The sequence below is a fragment of the Talpa occidentalis genome, unplaced genomic scaffold (assembly GCF_014898055.3).
Source record: "Talpa occidentalis isolate TD23 unplaced genomic scaffold, MPIMG_talOcc4v2.1 talOcc4.6, whole genome shotgun sequence".
NCBI lineage: Eukaryota > Metazoa > Chordata > Mammalia > Eulipotyphla > Talpidae > Talpa > Talpa occidentalis.
In genome coordinates, this window is record NW_023604972.1 from 84,410,637 (window position 1) to 84,428,909 (window position 18,273).

General features: G+C 31.8%; 2 protein-coding genes across 12 annotated transcripts in view; one reads left to right on the top strand and one right to left on the bottom strand.

The window, feature by feature from the left end:
* TRAPPC13 (trafficking protein particle complex subunit 13) overlaps window positions 1-13,872 on the top strand; it is a 42,215-nt gene extending 28,343 nt beyond the window's left edge. For 2 of the 8 annotated variants that reach the window (XM_037530580.2, XM_037530584.2), the window contains 8 exons: window positions 1,114-1,186; window positions 2,415-2,459; window positions 5,484-5,501; window positions 7,991-8,124; window positions 9,802-10,000; window positions 11,122-11,222; window positions 13,344-13,494; window positions 13,614-13,872. In XM_037530580.2, the coding sequence (XP_037386477.1) occupies window positions 1,114-1,186; window positions 2,415-2,459; window positions 5,484-5,501; window positions 7,991-8,124; window positions 9,802-10,000; window positions 11,122-11,222; window positions 13,344-13,494; window positions 13,614-13,721 (829 nt within the window). In that variant the 3' untranslated portion in view covers window positions 13,722-13,872. The remainder of the gene's footprint in view (window positions 1-1,113; window positions 1,187-2,414; window positions 2,460-5,483; window positions 5,502-7,990; window positions 8,125-9,801; window positions 10,001-11,121; window positions 11,223-13,343; window positions 13,495-13,613) is intronic. The other 6 variants (XM_037530581.2, XM_037530585.2, XM_037530582.2 and 3 more) reach the window with 3 other exon arrangements.
* Window positions 6,451-18,273, bottom strand: part of SGTB (small glutamine rich tetratricopeptide repeat co-chaperone beta) — a 32,956-nt gene continuing 21,133 nt past the window's right edge. For all 4 annotated transcript variants that reach the window (XM_054688476.1, XM_037530590.2, XM_037530591.2 and 1 more), the window contains exon 11: window positions 6,451-17,935. In XM_054688476.1, coding sequence (XP_054544451.1) covers window positions 17,824-17,935 — 112 coding nt within the window. In that variant the 3' untranslated portion in view covers window positions 6,451-17,823. The remainder of the gene's footprint in view (window positions 17,936-18,273) is intronic.

The window sequence follows — 18,273 nt, forward strand, 5'->3', positions numbered from 1 at the left end:
AGAAAAATAAATTTTAAAAAAAGTTTCACAATATCTTGAGATAGGAACTTATCGCCTTACTTTTATTGTCTCTTTGCCTACTGTGAGGCTGAACTTTTCCATTTTTTTTAGCCAATTATAGTAGTATGATTTATTGTTGTATTCTTTTCATACTGTTTTGAGTGAGATACAATGTCTTACTGACTTACAAGGTGACCTACATGGCGCAGCAGACCTCCCTTGCCTCACCCAATGCTTCCCTCAGCAGTGTACTTCAGTCGATCTGCCTGTTCTGTTCCTCACTCTGTCTCTGTTGAATCCTCTCACCCACTGCATCTCTGGCCTCTACCCCAGCTCTTGTGTGCAAATAAATCAGTCTTTAAAAAAAAAAAGAATCTATGGATTTATATAAGAATTTATTCATTTGTCCATTTGATCGAAATTATCTAATTTGTTCACATTCGTCCTTTGTAATCCATTTTATTTTTATATTCAGAAGTAATGTCTTACTCTATTATTAAGTTCAAGTTCTATTTCAAGTAATTGGAAATTAAGTTTTTATTTCTTCCTTCAAATGTGTCGGTTTTTATTTCATGCATTTTGGATGTAGTTGGTAGATGCATATATAATTATTATTATGATTCATCTGCTGTCAGCTTTTTAATTTTTTTAGTGTTTCTGATTTCTTAATTTATAAATTTTTAAGTTTTTCCTTTCCATTGCATTTATTTTAAAATCTTTTTCCACCCTAGAATATTTTCAATTTCTTTATTTTCTTCTAGAGCATATAAACTTTTTTTACATAAAACTATTACTTATAAGTAATTGCTTTTTTTTTGAGATTTATTTTTAAATATATGTCCCCCTTTGAAGGAGAAATTTCTGACTTCCTCTTTCAAAAATAGTATATCTTAAAATTTTGCTAATCAGAGCATTTGTGTTCATGTAATTTTATCATATATGCTGGAGTTTTGTTTTTTTTTTCCCTGTGCTAGACTTACTCTGCCGCACTTCCACATTATTGGGGTATAAATATTTTCCAAGTTTGTATATGGAACTGAGGTGTATTAGATTTGCTATTAAACAAAATTAAAAATGATTCAAAACCATTAAGACAATTTTTTTCTGTTTCAGCTTGGTGTGTGCAGTGAGTTATACAACTCAGGGAGGAGAAAAAATGTACTTTAGAAAATTCTTCAAATTTCAGGTATTAAATATGACAATGGTAATTAATGTTTAGATACCTTTTTCCCCCTGGAAAAGTATACAGTTACTCTTACTTATATGCAATGAAAATGGACTTCATATAAAGCAAATAGCTTAACTTTTTTTAATGTGTCATGTTACTAACAGTCTAAACTCAGACTAAATTAAATTAAATAAAAACAAATTATCATTGCCAATGTAATGTTTTTATAATGAATTTGATATTTTTATCAAATGAAATTTCTTTTTCTGACTTTGCAGAAACACTTAGGAATCTAGAAGAAGAATAAAATAAGTATAGTATCAGATTTCTAAAGAAATGTTTGCAGATTATTTATTTGTAACAAGCTTCCTTCAGGGACTTAAAGTTAACTGAAATTTTAGAGAGAATTTTGTATTTGTTAACAGTTTTTCAAGTCTTTGGTCAAACCTGGTTTAAAACCATTGGTTTAACAAATATGTATGTCAATGGAATATTACTCAGCAATCAAAAAAGATAAACACATGCAGTTTGCAGCAACATGGATGGAGCTAGAAGGGATCATGCTCAGCGAAGTAAGTCAGAAAGAAAAAAAAATACCAGATGGTCTCACTTATAGCGGGATTTTAGAAAACCTAAATAAGGGACCAAGAAAAAGACTAATTAATACAAAGTGAAAGTCAAAATCAACAAGCAACTATAAACCACACTGGGGGTAGAGGAAGGGAAGGATTAGGGTCAAAATAAGGGAGGGTGCAATTGTATGGGGAATATAACCAAAATGAAAATGTATACATTGTGCAAAAATGAAAAATTATGTAAATGGAAGAAACTGCATTATCACCAGGGGGAATATTTGCTATTATTTGACTACATCACTTATTTAGGATTTTACATGCCTTTTAAGAGAAGATAAAAGTTTCTTTGGTTGCTTATTTTGGTAAGCATTTTTTTGAAATATATAGAGAAATACATTTAAATATATGTGGCCAGCCTAGCATAATGTATGAAGTGAATACTCATGCACCTATCACTCAATCAAGAAATTATGGCTGCTTTTTAAAAAATGCATTTAGGATTGTGTGTGTGTGTCTATGTGTGGTTTTGCAAGAGCATTGCATATTCTTTAGAAAATTCTCTTATAAATAATATTGAAGAAAGCCTTTGATGACTTTAAACCCTGTAATTTAAAAGAAACAAAAATAAATGGTCCGATAAAGAATCTCTGACATATGCTTTATTCACCTAGGTTCTCAAACCATTGGATGTGAAAACCAAATTTTACAATGCAGAGGTAAGTATTGGGCACTTAATGAGATGCAAATTAAACATTAAGATCTTAATTGACTAAAATTCTGTTGTATTACATTATTCACATAGAAATAGATTACTGATATGACTTAAAATTATCAAAAAATGAGCATAATCTTCAGTCAAAAACAAATAACTTTGTTGTGGACGTCCTTTAATCTTCAGTTGGCATGGAATTATGATGGCTTGATTTTTATTCTTCTTGTTAATTTTGTGAGACTTTAACTCCTTTTCATCGTATGATTGCCCCATAATTCCATCTAATAGTTGTTGTTACTGTCTAAAAACATTAGAAATCTGTTTAATATAATGTGGTTCCAGTATTACAAAAATAAGATCTAGCCCTATAGTAAAAAAGACTTGATATTTACATGAAAAAATATTGATAAGCTCAGCACATTAAATTCTTTGTTTTGAGAAGGCAGGGCACCAGGCAGAAGTTAGGTTACTGAGCTTGGTGAATAGCTTGAAATTCTCTTTTGAAGAAGCAAGTTAGGCAAAAATAATCTTTTAGAATTAAAGATAATCTGTCTTCTATCCAAATAAAAGAGGTAAAATAGAATTTGCCTTAGGAGTAAGGTTTTATTGCTTGGGTATCTTTTGTATAATCCTGGCTTTTAAAAGGCAGGTTTCTTGAGGGTCCTATACCCCACATAATCATGTGTTTCATATCACAATGATAAATGCAAAAATACTCAAATACAGTATTTTGAAACAAAGATTATACCTTTATTATTCTACAAACAGATGAAATGTGCTATAGTGTCAAATTTGGTATTTATTTTTGCCATCAGTATCTGAGTTTTTATTCAGCATAATGTTTGTAATACAAGTAAAAATACTAAAGATGTCTAAGATAAGAAATTTGAACTACAGAAAAGACTTAAGGTGAAAAGAAATAAGTACATAAAATAACAAAACTACCTCATATAGTATAGAGTGAGTCTAAAGAGAAAGATGAAAAAGATGTGTTACAGAAACTTTACGGATTTAATTTTTGGAGTAGTTGGAAGTTTTATGGAAGAGGAGCAAACTTGTAGCAAAATCTATGAGAAATTGATGTTGAAGATATCAAAATGTCAGTGCAGAGAAGGCATTCCAAGCAGAGTTGCAAATGCAATTGGAATATTGAGTACATAGTGATGAGCATATGTATCAGCTGGGAGTTTACAGTCTGAGCAAGGAGATTACTAGATGCTTTTATGAGTAGGGAAGTTGGGATACTAGATATGTTCTACCTTGCTTGTTACTAATACTATACTGTTGATGAGTATAGTATAAAATTATTCAGCTTGCTGGATTTTAAATAGTATTACTATATCATTTTACTAGAAAAGATTTTATTCACAGTAAGGGGTGAATGTTAACTCTTTAGTTGGATAAGTTAGAAAATTAAAATTAAGGGTTATCAGTGGGTCCATTTTTCTCTCTAACTGGCACCTAGTAAGGCACACATAAAGCTATTTAAGTTTTAACATGTGGTAGTACATGAGATCTTTGTGAAGTTTTATAACACTGATATTTAAAGTGATTTACAAATAGTTTTTTTTTAAGTTGCTAGGTAGTCCATGAATATTATATGTGACATACTCCCCCAAAAGAATAAAACCCACAATCCCACCATACCAGCAAGTAACTGATATTTCACTAATCTGTATTCGTTCAGTCTTTACTGGTTTGTAAATAATATTCTGTATAATCATAGTAACAATTTTGTTTGCTTCCTTTCTCAGTTAACATTACATGTAGGCATAACATTTAATCTAAACTTTGCGAACAAACTTCAATTAAAAAAATTTTAGTAAAATTCTGAACTTCTGAAAATACACACTTTAAAAACTTATAGTGAACAGATAGTATTTAGGGGCTCTTTAGGATATTTTATAAGTCCTATATTATAGTCTGTGAGATACAGATACTCTGTATTACCTATTAGGCAAACAAATACTGGTCAGCCTGTAGAATGAGACAAACTGTTTTTACTCCAAGTTGGAAATTCAAGTAGATTATAGGAATTAGTATACCACACTAATTTCAGTAAATGATACCTTACAGAATGACCATAATTAGTCCCATGTTTGTCTCAACATAAGGTTTTTATACTGTATCTAATAATTCCAATAATACGTGAATCACTTAAAGGAAAACAAGTTTCATGAGAAATTTTGTTGTAGTCTTCTAAAATAGGAAAACCTTACAAGAAGAATGGTGACATTAGAAGCTAGGATTCAAACATTTGCTCAGTTGCTAAGTACAGTGCTGCATGCCAGGTATTGAAGAGAAATAAATATACTGAATAGCTTCCCAGTGCTCCAGGATCTTAGGTCTAGTTCGAGGACTGACATGACATATAAGTACCTCTCCCCACCCACATCACTAAATGAGTGTACTTATATGCTGGGAACAGATGAAAAATTATTTCTGTGTTTGATATAAGAGGTGACATTTGAGATGGCCTTTGATAAATAGCTTTAAAAAATATGTATCTAAAAAAGACTAAAACTCTCAATTGTCTGAAGTACACTAGCCAAGCATTCCCTAGAATGTGACCCATGGAAGTCTAATTGACCAAGATGTTCCTTGAAAAAAGGATCTGTTATTGGCTAAATTTAGGAGAAGCTGCACAGTGTCAATCTACTGAATGTGGAGCATTGTGTATACCCAGCCTAAGTAATCTATAAGAATTATGATCTAGGTAAAGAATTTATAAAACTAGAAAGTAGAGATATATCTCTCTCCCCTAATATGTGCCATTGAATATTTGCTCTTATTGAAATAGTCACTCACCTTATTGTTCTTCTCTGTTCATATAACCTTAGCAGTTTCACCTTTTTAAAAAAGATTTGTCATATTTATGTTGCTTTCTGTTTATTTCTTGTTTTACTAATGCTGTCTTGTTTAGTAATTAAAAAAATGCAGAAATGCATTTCATTTTAAATAAGTTATTCTTTTTTCTTTAACATTTAATTCTGATTTTTCTAATTTTTCTTTTTTATTTTTCCATTAGAGTGACCTCAGTTCTGTGGTAATTTGATTTTTTATTATAAATTTATATGCTTTCTTACTCACCTTGTTTTTACTGTCTGCCTAATTAATCTCTCCTTACAAAACATAATGGAAAAATAGTTAGTTGTGAATACCACCTATGCGACTTCAAACAGATATATATATAATTTGTACTTTTTATATTGTATTTTCTTGTGTAGGGGAAAAATTAAATCAAAGACTAAATTGTCATATTGAAATAGTTATATTCTCATTTTTGTGTTCCCCTTTTGGTGTTTTTTTTAAGAAAGATTTGTTAACTTTGTTCAAAATAACCTTGTAATTTCAACATCTTACTGAAAATTACCTCACCATACTTCAATTTTTTAATAAGCTGTCTAGTTTGAAATTCATCTTCAATGCACAGTAGTTCTAGTGTTAAGTCTGGGTCAGGTAAGGATGGCCCTTTGACAACAGTGACGGAAGAAAATCAAATTTCCTCAAGTTGGCTAAAATCAGATTTTTAAATTTCTATTTAAAAAATAAGCACTTGCTTATGTCACATCATCTCCATACAAACATCTGCCATAAATCTTAACTTCTTATTTATCCTAATTTTTCAAGTGTTAAATTACTTTATACTAACTGTTCAGACTAACTTTAATTTTCCATTATGCTGCTTATTTTTCTTCCATTTAATCTAAGTTCTTCCTAAATTTATGCAGAAAATTTCATTTTTAAAATTGAAATGTGGGTTTATGGTTATTTTTTTGAAGCAATGGATTATGGGATATATATACTTTTTTTGAGAAAAAGTACTTAAGAGGTACATTTTTAAATGGATAGATCATTCTATTTCCATTTTCATTTGTGCACATGTGCTAAGGACAAAAGAGCGTCTTATTTTAAGTAGTAATACATTAAATCATAACTTCATTATTATATTTTTATAAATTATTTCCATTTTCATGTATCCAGTATTGAAAAGCTCATTAAGTACCAAAACTTTTATCAGTTTGTTTTTTTTTATTTCTTTATATATCTGTGAAACTTTGAACAAAGTTCAAGATATTCTTAAGTACATCATTTTTCTATAAACTTGTTTCAAAATTGAACCAATGTAGTCTGTTATCCTTAGCAGCCTCCCCCTTATCTATGGTACTTAGCTTCCAAAACTCCCAGTGAGTGGCTTTGAACCATGGATATTACCAAACTCTAAGTAGACATTTTTTTTTTTTTTTTGCTGTATGTACATACCTATCATAAAGTTTAATTTATAAATTAGGCACAATAAGAGTAACAAGTAATAATTAAATAGAGCAATTATAACAATACACTATAGTAAAAGTCATGCAAATGTAGTCTCTCAAAATATATTGTAGATAATATTTTCAGACTGCACTTGATCACAGGTAATTTAAACTGTACCACAGATAAAGGGGGAACTACTATACACACAAAATAACAACCAAAAAGCATAAAAAGGATGTTTAGCATAAATAACCAGGAAACAAAACATTTATATTAAAGTACATATTTAAGTTACCCATTGACTTAAATGGTGTTGAATAGCCTCAGTTTCAAATTTATTTGTAAGGCTATAAAATACCTTTTGTTTGATTTAAAAGCTTGTAAGTTTGTCAGGTATAATTCACATTATATTAGCCCTAGATATACATTTAAATGAATCAAGAAATCACCAGTGACCACCATAATTTACTTTCATTAAAAGTTAAATCTGTGGCCTCCCTGGTGGTGCAAGGGGTTAAGTCTCAGCACTATGAAGCTACTATGAAGCTCAGCACTAGGTAGCCACCGCAGCACAAGTTTGATCCCAGCCAGGGAGCTGACCCACCTGGTGCAGCAGACCTCTCCTGTCTTGCCTGCTGCTCCTCTCAGCAGTGTATTTCAGTCAGTATGCCTGCTCTGCTTCCCACTCTGTCTCTGGTGAATCTTCTCCCACACACACACACCTATGGCCTACACCCAGCTCTTATATACATAAATAAATAAATCTTTAAAAAAAGTTAAATCCTATAAGATTATAAAATAGATTTTTCATGATACAAGTGATTCCTGTACTATCTAAATTGAATATGAGAACTTAAGTTACATTATGCCAGAATATTTATAAAGAAGACATAATTATATCACTTAAGTGATAGGTACACAGATATATTCATTATATTGAATTTCATTTTAACATTTTTAATGACTTACTAGATGATTTGAGATATTTGTGAATGAAATTCCCAATGAAAATTATTTTTGGATGTCAGTACAAAAAATATTATAATTATCCCCCATCCATTGTTTGACAAGTATCGGTTGACTAACACTTGACTCTTTGCCCCTGTTAATTACATTAGGATGAAGACTTCTTGCATTAATTATTATAATTTTGATTTGCAGGCATGAACTAATCACATTTGTGGTAATATATTTTTTCATATAGATAAGGTATTTTTGTTGAGGTACATATTTTAAATACCATCACTCTTTGGTGGATATTTTTTTTCGTATCTTCAGACTGATGAAGTATTTCTGGAAGCCCAGATTCAAAATATTACAACTTCACCCATGTTTATGGAGAAAGTTTCATTGGAACCATCTATAATGTACAATGTTGCAGAATTAAATTCAGTCAACCAAGATGGAGAATGGTAAATATGAACTATGAAGTGTTCTTATTTTGAAAGATTAAAAACCCTTCTAATACCCATTCCTTTTAGGTAGTTTATAACTTTTTTAATGAATAGATTTAATTTTTTTAGAGAAGTTTTATGTTCACAGGAAATTTTATCAAAAAGCACAGAATTCCATATGTTCCTCTCCTCACTCACTACTTGTCCTGTTATTTACATCTTCTTTTACGTTGGCACATTTGTTACAGAGCCAGTATTAATACTTATTAACCACAGCCCATTTTAGGGTTCACTCTTATATTGTACATTCTGTGGATTTTAACAGATAAAATGACACTATATTATACAGAATAGTTTCACTGCCCTAAAAGTCTCTTGTGCTCACCTATTTAATCCCTCCCTCCAAGTAAAGATAAGCCATTTGCATTTTGTGTTCAATATTTGAAGTATTTTTTCTTTTAATTTTCATGATAATTCAGTGAGGTAAATATGAAATCTTTCTTCCTTAACCTGCAAAAAAGAAAACAGAGGTATGGAAAGGAATGATGAAGTTGGAAAGGGTAAGAATCGGGGTGAGGTTTTTAGTTTTTTGTTTCCATTGAGATAACAATGGTTCATAACACCGTATGTGCTTCAGAGGCATAGGATCAAACCTCCCCAGACATGTCACCACACCACATCACACCCATCACCAAGGCACCAGTCCTCCACCACAGTTCATTGCTCCCCCCACCACTGTGTTTTACCCCCTCTTCCCTCCCATCTTATAGCCTAAATTTCATTGTGAGGTATCTAGGGTTTGTTATTAGTATGGTTTTGTCTGACCCTTTGTTCTTTTTCTGATTTCCACATGTAAGTGAAACCATCTGCTATTTGTCTTTCTCCTGACTTACTTCACTTAGCACTATTCATGAGGGTGAGTTTTAAGATGAAATGTTCTCTTCATATCAAAAAGCAGGGCATAGAAATGTATCGTTTAATTTTTTCCTGTGTGAAAATAAAATCTCTTTCTACAAGTAAGAAGAGGAATAATAAATGTGGGGTTGACATTAATATGCATAAGAAAGTATGTATATTTTACTTTTATTATGGTGGTTAGGTGCAGAAAAGTTCATAACCTCCTACAGCCCCAATGAGGAAAACAATAATATTCCATTCTTTTTCTGTTCATTTTGAAAATGATTAATTTAGATGGCTACATTTCTTATTCTAAACTATATTGTCTTTTGTAATTTTAGAGAAACAGGACAGTATACTTAAGGCTCTAATTTTTTTTTCCAAAGTAACACTGGTTTAAAGCATGTAATTCAATATCTGTAAATACTACTTTGTGATCACCATCAAGTTTAGTTTCCACTCATAACCATGCAGTTGATTCCCTTTACCCAGTTTACCCACTCCCCACTTAAGGTTTTGATTCTGCTGCATTTATAGTTAATTGATACCTGTCTAATATTTTAGGTAATCTTATCTACTATAAAGAACCTCAAGATTTTCCGTATCAACTAAAAAAGAATTTTAAAAAGTAAACACTCTCAGTACGAGTCCTATTCATTTATTTTGAAACCACAAATCTGTTCTTGATCTTTGGATGGTAATTCATCCACTTTCTGTCCAAAGGTATATTTAAAGCCATAGTTTTTCCTTTTAAAAATGTTAGCGAATTGTCTCCATTTCTATCTCCACCTCTCTCAGTGTAACAACGTTTGGATCAAGAGCATATTTGCAGCCAATGGATACACGACAGTATTTGTACTGCCTAAAGCCCAAGAAGGAGTTTGCAGAAAAAGCAGGCATTATTAAGGGAGTAACAGTAATTGGAAAGTTGGACATAGTGTGGAAAACAAATCTAGGGGAAAGGGGAAGATTACAGACCAGCCAACTTCAAAGAATGGTGAGTCTGGAAGAAAACCACAGTGGGGATTTTGGCATTGAGTGTCAGATAGAGCAACTTAAATTTTCCTAGTTCTGTCATGTCAGAGCACTATAAAATAGTATTACTAGAATAATAATTTCACTGGTCTTTGAGGTTTAAAATTGGTATTAATATGTATGAAAAATGTTTAAATGTTAATTTATCCTTAATACATTTCCTTTTTTTTTTTTTTTTTTTTTTTAAACTATACCAAGCAAAATAATCTGCTTATCCATGGTTCCCTCCAATGGTAATTCGTACTGTTGGTCATCTCACTGGTCATCATTTGCACATTAAAATTTCCCTCTTGCAGTGTCCCAAAACTAGAATTTATTACCTTCACCCTACTCAATTCATACCTTTTTTAAGGTGTTTAATATCTGAGTCATCTGAAATTCAGGTGAGTGCCACTGAAGACACCATGAAAGCTTTGGATGTATATTTTACCTGATTTCTGCTCCAAGTTGGGATAACTCCTTCTTTTTCATGTGCTAGTGTGAATATGCTACAGAATTATCTTAATTCTCCTGATTCTTAATGTTCTATTTTAAAATTTATTTTTATTGTCAGTGGTAATTGAAACGAAAAAGTAAAGATTATCACTAGGGCCTATTTTAAAATACAGCTGAGCTACCATCCTGCCATTGCTTGTTCTAAACCCTGATGTTTCTGTGGCCCATCCCTGACCATGTCTTGTGAACACACATGCTTTTCTTTATGAATTGTTTCAAAATGATCTCTCCTTTTTGTTTAGACAGTAACCTTACTATTTATAGTGATACATGATTAAACTACATTATCTCTGGAAAGCATCCTTTTAAGTTCAAACCCCCTGAAATTTCTTTACTGTTTACCTATGACATTCATCTTAATTCTGCTAAACATGGACTAGTTATAGCAAAAATGGTCAGTCTGTAGTGCTGTTCTAACGGTGGCAGCAACAAAAGAAAGAATCAAGAATAGTAGAAAAGTGAGTATTTTCTCAGAACATCAGCTTGGAGGCCCAGCAACTATTGAGTGAATGTGTTAGTGTGTTACCTTCATTTAAATTAAGAGGTTTTGTAATAGATGTATGTTAACTGTGTTGCTTTTTCTCTTAGGCTCCAGGTTATGGAGATGTTAGGTTATCTCTGGAGGCAATCCCAGATACTGTAAACCTAGAAGAACCTTTTCATATTACCTGTAAAATAACAAATTGCAGGTAATGCCAATATTTGTGGGTAGATAACCTTTCTTCATTACCTAAAAAAATTATTTTAAAATCTTTTAAATATGCTGTCTCCTTTTAAGTTTCCTTTTGACATGTAGCCCTCTTGATGTTGATGTTAACTGTTGCAAAGTTTTTCATCTGGTAGCTGTATATTACCTATTGTTGAGTTCCTACTCTACTAGGCATGTTCTGTATTTTATTTCATTCATGTATCATAACCTTAGAGGTTGGTATTAATTATGCACTTTCTAAGCAAGAAAAAGCCAACACAGAGGTTTAGTGACTTATTCAAGTTCAGAGAGCCAGAAAAGGAAGGGCCAAAATTTGAAACTAGGTATATTTGACTTCAAAGTTCATGTTCTTTTCATTGTTTACATTTCCTTCCCACTTCAGATTAATAAAGCATGAATTTTGGTAGGTTCTTATAGAATAACAAATTATAGATTTAATGTATTTAAATAGATTTTTCTGAGACATACTTATATCTGAGCTATATCTTTAGTTTTAAAAATGTAAAAACTATCGTTATGAATAAGGGCTAATCATAGATAGGAAAACGGGGTTTTGGTAACAGAATATAGTATCTGATACAAAGCAACAAACACAAGAGTTTGAAGCCAGAAAAACATAGGATTAAATCCCCATCCTGTCAGTTTTGTTACTCATATTACTACTTAGTGTATGAGTGTATTATTAGTATGGGACATTTTGATAGTATTGCAGCCCTCATAGTATGAATGTGTAATTCTAGATAATTCCATATCCATTCTGCTTTTATGACATTTGGAAGATAGGAAATATTCATCCTTCAAAATACAAAAATACTTCCCCTATAAAGCTTCCTAGACTGTCCCATACACAGTTAATCTTTCCTCTCTCTGTCATAGCAAATTTTAATGTAGTTTTTTAGGGACACTCATATATTGCTATAATTATTTTCTTTCTTACTAGGTTGTGAATCATTCAGGAAAAGGGACTGTATCTTACCCAGCATTGTAAATACAGTATCACCTGTATAGGAGCTAAGGGAATAACACACACAGGGCATTTAGGGTGTGCTTTTAGATTTTTTTCTTTTGAGGTTTTTTGAGGTATAGCAAATTGATTAATGACCAAATAGCAAAGTGTTGTAAAAAAATAAATTCCATGTCTTTTGGTATTCGCTTTAACTTACGTTGATTCAAATTTTCTAGAAAGCAATTATTTCTTAGATCTTCAGTTTTCTCATTATGAAAATGTGATTACATAACCCTATGTACATACAAATTAAAATAACTGCTTATCAGTTGTTCCCTCCTAAAGTAATTCTTGCTCGCTTTTTTCTGACTTCCAACACATTGAAGTTTTCTTTTTTGCAATGTTCTGAAACCTTGAGACTTTCTACATTCATCTCAATTCATACCTTTTTCAAGATGTTTAAAACTTGAGTCATCTGAAACTCAAAAAATGAATCTGAAGGTTTGAAAGTAGTCATAAATAGTGGTAGAGTTATGAGCATTCACTTATTTAAAAAAAGTACACAAATACTCATTAAAAGTTTAACGTAGCATTCTAAACTAATAATGTGTATATGCAAAAATGTCTCTTCATGTTAACAATGAACAAACCTAATGGTGTTTACTTCTAAATCTTGTCAGTCATTTTCTACATTGTCTGCATAATACAGGACCATAGATTAAATAGCAAAATCACAGGACCAGATTCAGTTCATTTTTCTTCCCTGTGAAGTAGTTAACAAAAATAGAAAGTATACATAGCTACAAAATTAGACACAGATGTCTTGAAATCTGGAGAAATGGCAAAGCTATTTACAAATCAGCACCAGGGAGCCAGTGTTCAATAATAGAACCAGAAGGCCTACACCCAGACAGGCAGATTAGTTTCAGTGCCACTTTAAACCTTAAAAAAATGCCATCTCATTTCATTTTCCTGATTCTATCTTAAATGAAATAAAAATGACATAATAGCTTTTTATTTCTGTTTCTGTTGTTTATCTCTGGGTACCCAGAAAACAAATTCAGTGGCAATAGTGGAAGAAATATAAAGAAGAAATATCACAGAACCTCTTTGCCAAAGGAACAAGATTTATTCCTGTTTTTCTGATTTGTTCAGCAGTGAAAGGACCATGGATCTGGTTTTGGAAATGTGCAATACCAATTCTATCCACTGGTGTGGCATTTCAGGAAGACAGCTTGGGAAACTACATCCAAGTTCCTCTCTCTGCCTTGCCCTTACTCTGTTGTCTTCAGTGCAGGGACTGCAGGTATGCTCTCTTTTTAGTAATTTCAGTTTGGGGATTGTTAGCCCACAGTCATTTATTCTAGCCATAACTTCTGTCATATTAACCAATGAGAACTGAGCTCTATCTCTTTCTCTCAATAGAGCGTCTCTGGCTTAAGACTGACAGACACATTCTTAAAGAGAACATATGAGTATGATGACATCGCACAAGTCTGTGTGGTATCTTCGGCCATTAAAGTGGAAAGCTGAAGAAAATTCCCAGTAGTATGCTTTTCATTGAGTTTCACAGGAATTTCTGATTTGTCACCTTTGTAAAATTGATACACTAACAGCAAAAAATAAGTGTATATTTACTTAAATTTCTTTCCTGTAAAAGTTAAAATTTCAGTTTTGTAAAGAACATATTCTTACTTTGTTTTGACCCTGTCAAAATATTTCAGGCTTTGCAGGCAATGTGGTTCTATCAAAAATATTCAGCTCTTGTCATTGTAGAATAAGAGCAGCCAGTAGCAAAGGACCACATGGTGTTTACAAAAACAGTCAGCTGACTGGACTTGGGTGCAGGCCATAATTTGTTGACCTCAGTATAGAAGATAGTTATTTCTAGAACCTGAGAATTCTTACAATACTTTGTTTATTAGTATTTCAGTTAACCCTCTTTTTTTTCCCCTAGCTCCTCAGTCTACAGAAAAACACAGGGGTGGTCCTTGTGTAACTTTCTAACACAGTATGAGTGTTTCTAATTATTTTCAAAATTATTTTACTGATATGTATTTGTGTTTATGTATAACACACATGTAAATTTCAGTTAAACAACAGATCAGAATTGGTTTTATTTAACTAAGAATCCTGGTATTTTCTGATTCTAAATCCAAAATTTCTGATTTTTTTTTCCCCATTTGAGAAAAAAGTCATCTATTTTCATAGGGTATAAAGGATTTCCAGCTTCTTATATTTGAGCTTATATCATGTATTAATCTTGTAAAACTTTCTATTTCTGCATGTAATTACATGTATGTACTTATACTGTGGGGAAAAAATGAGATGGTTAATAATGTAAACTTTACAACATGATTGTAATAGAAAGTTTCGATATTCTGTCAAGAAAACAAAAGCATATGCTGTTAAATAAAAACTCTTATTTTGGTAAATGGAAATTTAAGGATGTATGTATAATTTCTTAAATGTAAGAGTGCATTAAGTCAAATACAAAAATTGGATTTTCTTAAATGCATAATTATTTATTGCTTTGACAAACTGTTTGGTCCAAAGTGAAATTTATAGTCAGGAGGAGATTTTCCTCTTACACTGGAGTAATAATTAATGAAATATCTTTGCAAAATAAAGTACAAGTGGTGTAAAATTGAAATTTATCTTTTCTCCAGCATGTTTAAGATTGATTGAATGATGAAATAAGATTTTATAGCCACTGCTCTAGGTATTTTGATTGTTCTTCAAGCTTCTTCTCATGACTGAACCTTCTGTTTCAAATTCAAAAGTAGCTTAGTGGTTACTTGGAATCTGCTGATATGATTTAATTAAAAAGTTTCATTTATAAGCAATAAATTGGACACATACTTTTAAGTAAAAGTTAGATAATGTCATCTTAGAAAGGACCTGTTTAAACCACATTATAAAATTAGATAAACAACTTGGTATAGTAAATGAAAATTTCATTTGCATAAAAAAGACATCTTAAGTTTTACATAACATCCTAACAGGTATAGCTACTACAGTGAAGTGTGGTTATTAGAAGTCAATTATTCCTAAGGAGAACATAGATAAAATATTTTACTTTAGTGTCTTCTTCTTTCTCTAGTTAGACTGAAACTATATTTTCCAAACAAGTCAAAATATTTTGGGAATTTCTTATAATTATAAAAGTAGCTAACACAGTCCAACGACACAAAATCTTCTTGAAAGAGCCTGCAATGCAGTGACTCCAAAGTAGTCGAAATACTTGAACAAAAATGGCTTAAAGAGAATGGAAAATCAGGTAAGTAGAATTTGTTATTGGTGGTATATTAGCAAAGAAACAGGAAAAGTGAAATGGAAGAAATAATACCAGTTCTCATTCAAGTCAAAAGAATGGCTGCGTTAACTATAGATAATAGCAAATCAAGATACTGTTTTAAAGTGGTTTTTTTTTTTTTTTTCATGTCTTTGTCTGATTTTGGTAATAAAGTAATAGCTAATTAAGTTGGGAAGAGTATCCTCTTTTATAATTTAGAAAAATTGTATAAAATTATTTCTCCCTGTTGTGGTAGAATTCACTATTGAAATCTGGGCCTGTATATTTTTCTCTGGAGGATATTTAATTCTTCAGTGAGCTTTAGTGGTTTTTGCCTTACAAGCAATTTGTCTGTTTCTTCTAAGTTGTTAAATATATGGTATATGGTAAAGTTGGTATTAGTATTTTCTAATTATCCTTTTACTGTCTCCAGGATCTGCAGGGTTATAACCACCTCTTTTTTTTTAAAAAGTGTTGCTTTGTACTTTCTGTTTTCCTAGTCAGTTTTGTTGATCTGATCTGAAAGTGTTATTAATATACTCAAGATAGTTTTGCTAGTACCTGATTTTTCAGTATGATCAAGTTTGCTTTTTTTTCCTGCCATCATCACTTTCATGTGACTCATTAGTACATAATTCTGTATAACACTTCAACCCTAGGAATTGAATTTAACTTCATGAAAAGTTACATTAGTTTTGATGGAATATAGATTTAACTTAGAGGGGCTAAGATTTAAGCTTCAGTCTTCTCTTGCCAGAACTGTAGGCTCATATATGTCTTTGTTGTATCCTGAAGCCCAAGCATTAGGTATTTGCTGGTCTGAGAAGAAACCTCTATCCTAATGTTTTGAAATTAGAGTCTGGACCTACTTGGGAACCACCTGGTATTCTGTTTAAAATAGTGAAGCCTGGGCCTTATTACAAAAACTATCAAATAGAAATCAAAGGTGTCCCTGAATTACTTTTTTAATGAATTCTCCAGGTTATTCTTACAGACCCATTGTTCTAATCTCACAAAGGGAAAGAAAGGAAAAGTTGGTGTTTAAATGTCAAGGTACCAAGTAGTCTTTTTAGAACCATTTTATTAAGGCCCTGATCATTATCAGTATTATTGACTTAATTCTATATTAATTTTCGGTTTTCCCTCACAACACTTAATTATGTGCCTTCTCAACTTTGCCAATTTCATGATTCCAGTTGGAGTTAGAATGGTCTCACCCATCACTATAGTTAGAGCCACACCATTAATGCCAAATGCCACTTCACTAATACAACACTAATTTCAATATAATACTTTTAAGTCCCCTGTTTTATTTAAATTGCATCAAATTAAGGTTAAGCATAAAAATGGCATGCCAAGCCAAATATAGCAGAGGATTACATGAACAAGCAGTGTTAGTGACAGAGATTTTTTGTAATCCATCAAGTAATTACTGAGTCTTAGAAAATCAGAATTTATGGGCACATAATTAAATGTCACTTAGAAAATCCTTAATTAGGGTCAAGCCACTGACTTATTTAAATGTAGTTAAATGAGAGTTTCCATGGTAAGGTCACCACTGGGGGAATTGTGCTGTTAAAATGAATAGTTACATAACTGACCTAATCAGTACCATTAAGGATTTCTAAATGTATTTTATTATGTACTTAGCATAATTGGTCATGCTAATATTATCAATAACCAAATTGCAGGCAAGGTTAGTGAAGAACTATGCAGAAAACCTGAGCATACTATCTTCATCTATACATTCACCTCATCTATTTTTTTCTTTTCAAAATAACATACCTTCCACCAAATACTGTTTTCTACCAGCTCTTAAGACTCTCTGTCACCCATCAGAAGCAGCAGCAATTAAGATGGTACTGGCCCCTATGATATATATTCATTACCTCATAACACTATCACAGCTAAACCTAGGCAACAAATTTCTTCCCTCCAGACATGCTGCTCAGTGAAAGTATATTTATCCTAAACCAGCATAAGAAACCTTTCCTCTTGGTGATGTCCCCTTTCAGAAAAAAATATTCTTAAGGGAATTTGGAGCTGGAGAACTCACCAATAAACAGCCCTGTCATTCAATAAATATACTCTGCTATTAGATATAATATACAAATATGATGGAGGTTTGAAAATGGAACCCAGTCTAGTGCAATACTAGCACTTAACAAGGCTACAGGTCATTTGTTCACAAAAGAGTCATGTTATGTTCAAATCTGTTGGTGCTAAACCTATTGTCTACACAGATTTATTCTTTAGTTGTTTTGTTTTGGCCACTATCTACAGCAAATATTTCAGACTCATAAACCGTTTGCACACTGGGCTAGGATCCCCAGTCCCTAATCAGGAATGTTCTTCAGTGCTGCTGCTGAATGATCTGCTCCGAATGTGATTTCTCAGTTGTTCTATAAGTTCAGGATTCTGCTGCTGTATTTGCTGAGCAAACTGCTGTCCCCTATATTAAAGAGGCAAAGTAGTATGAATTAGGGAATTTCCAGTTACATAATACCTATGCAAAAAAGAACTGCAAAGGATGTGGGTATTTTAGAATACATAATTTTTAAATAGGTATGTATCCCTAAATTAATGAGTGCTTTAAAAGTAGATATTTTTCATTTACATACTGGAGAAGTTATTTTAATCTGCCAAAAAATTTTCTTAGATCTTCATTGGGAATCAGTCATCATCAGCTACTTTATATAAAAGATTACATTATATTTGCACATACAGTTTTTACTGTTCTCTCCCTTAAAAGTACCAGATGGTCATACCAGATCACCAATCTTTAGGACT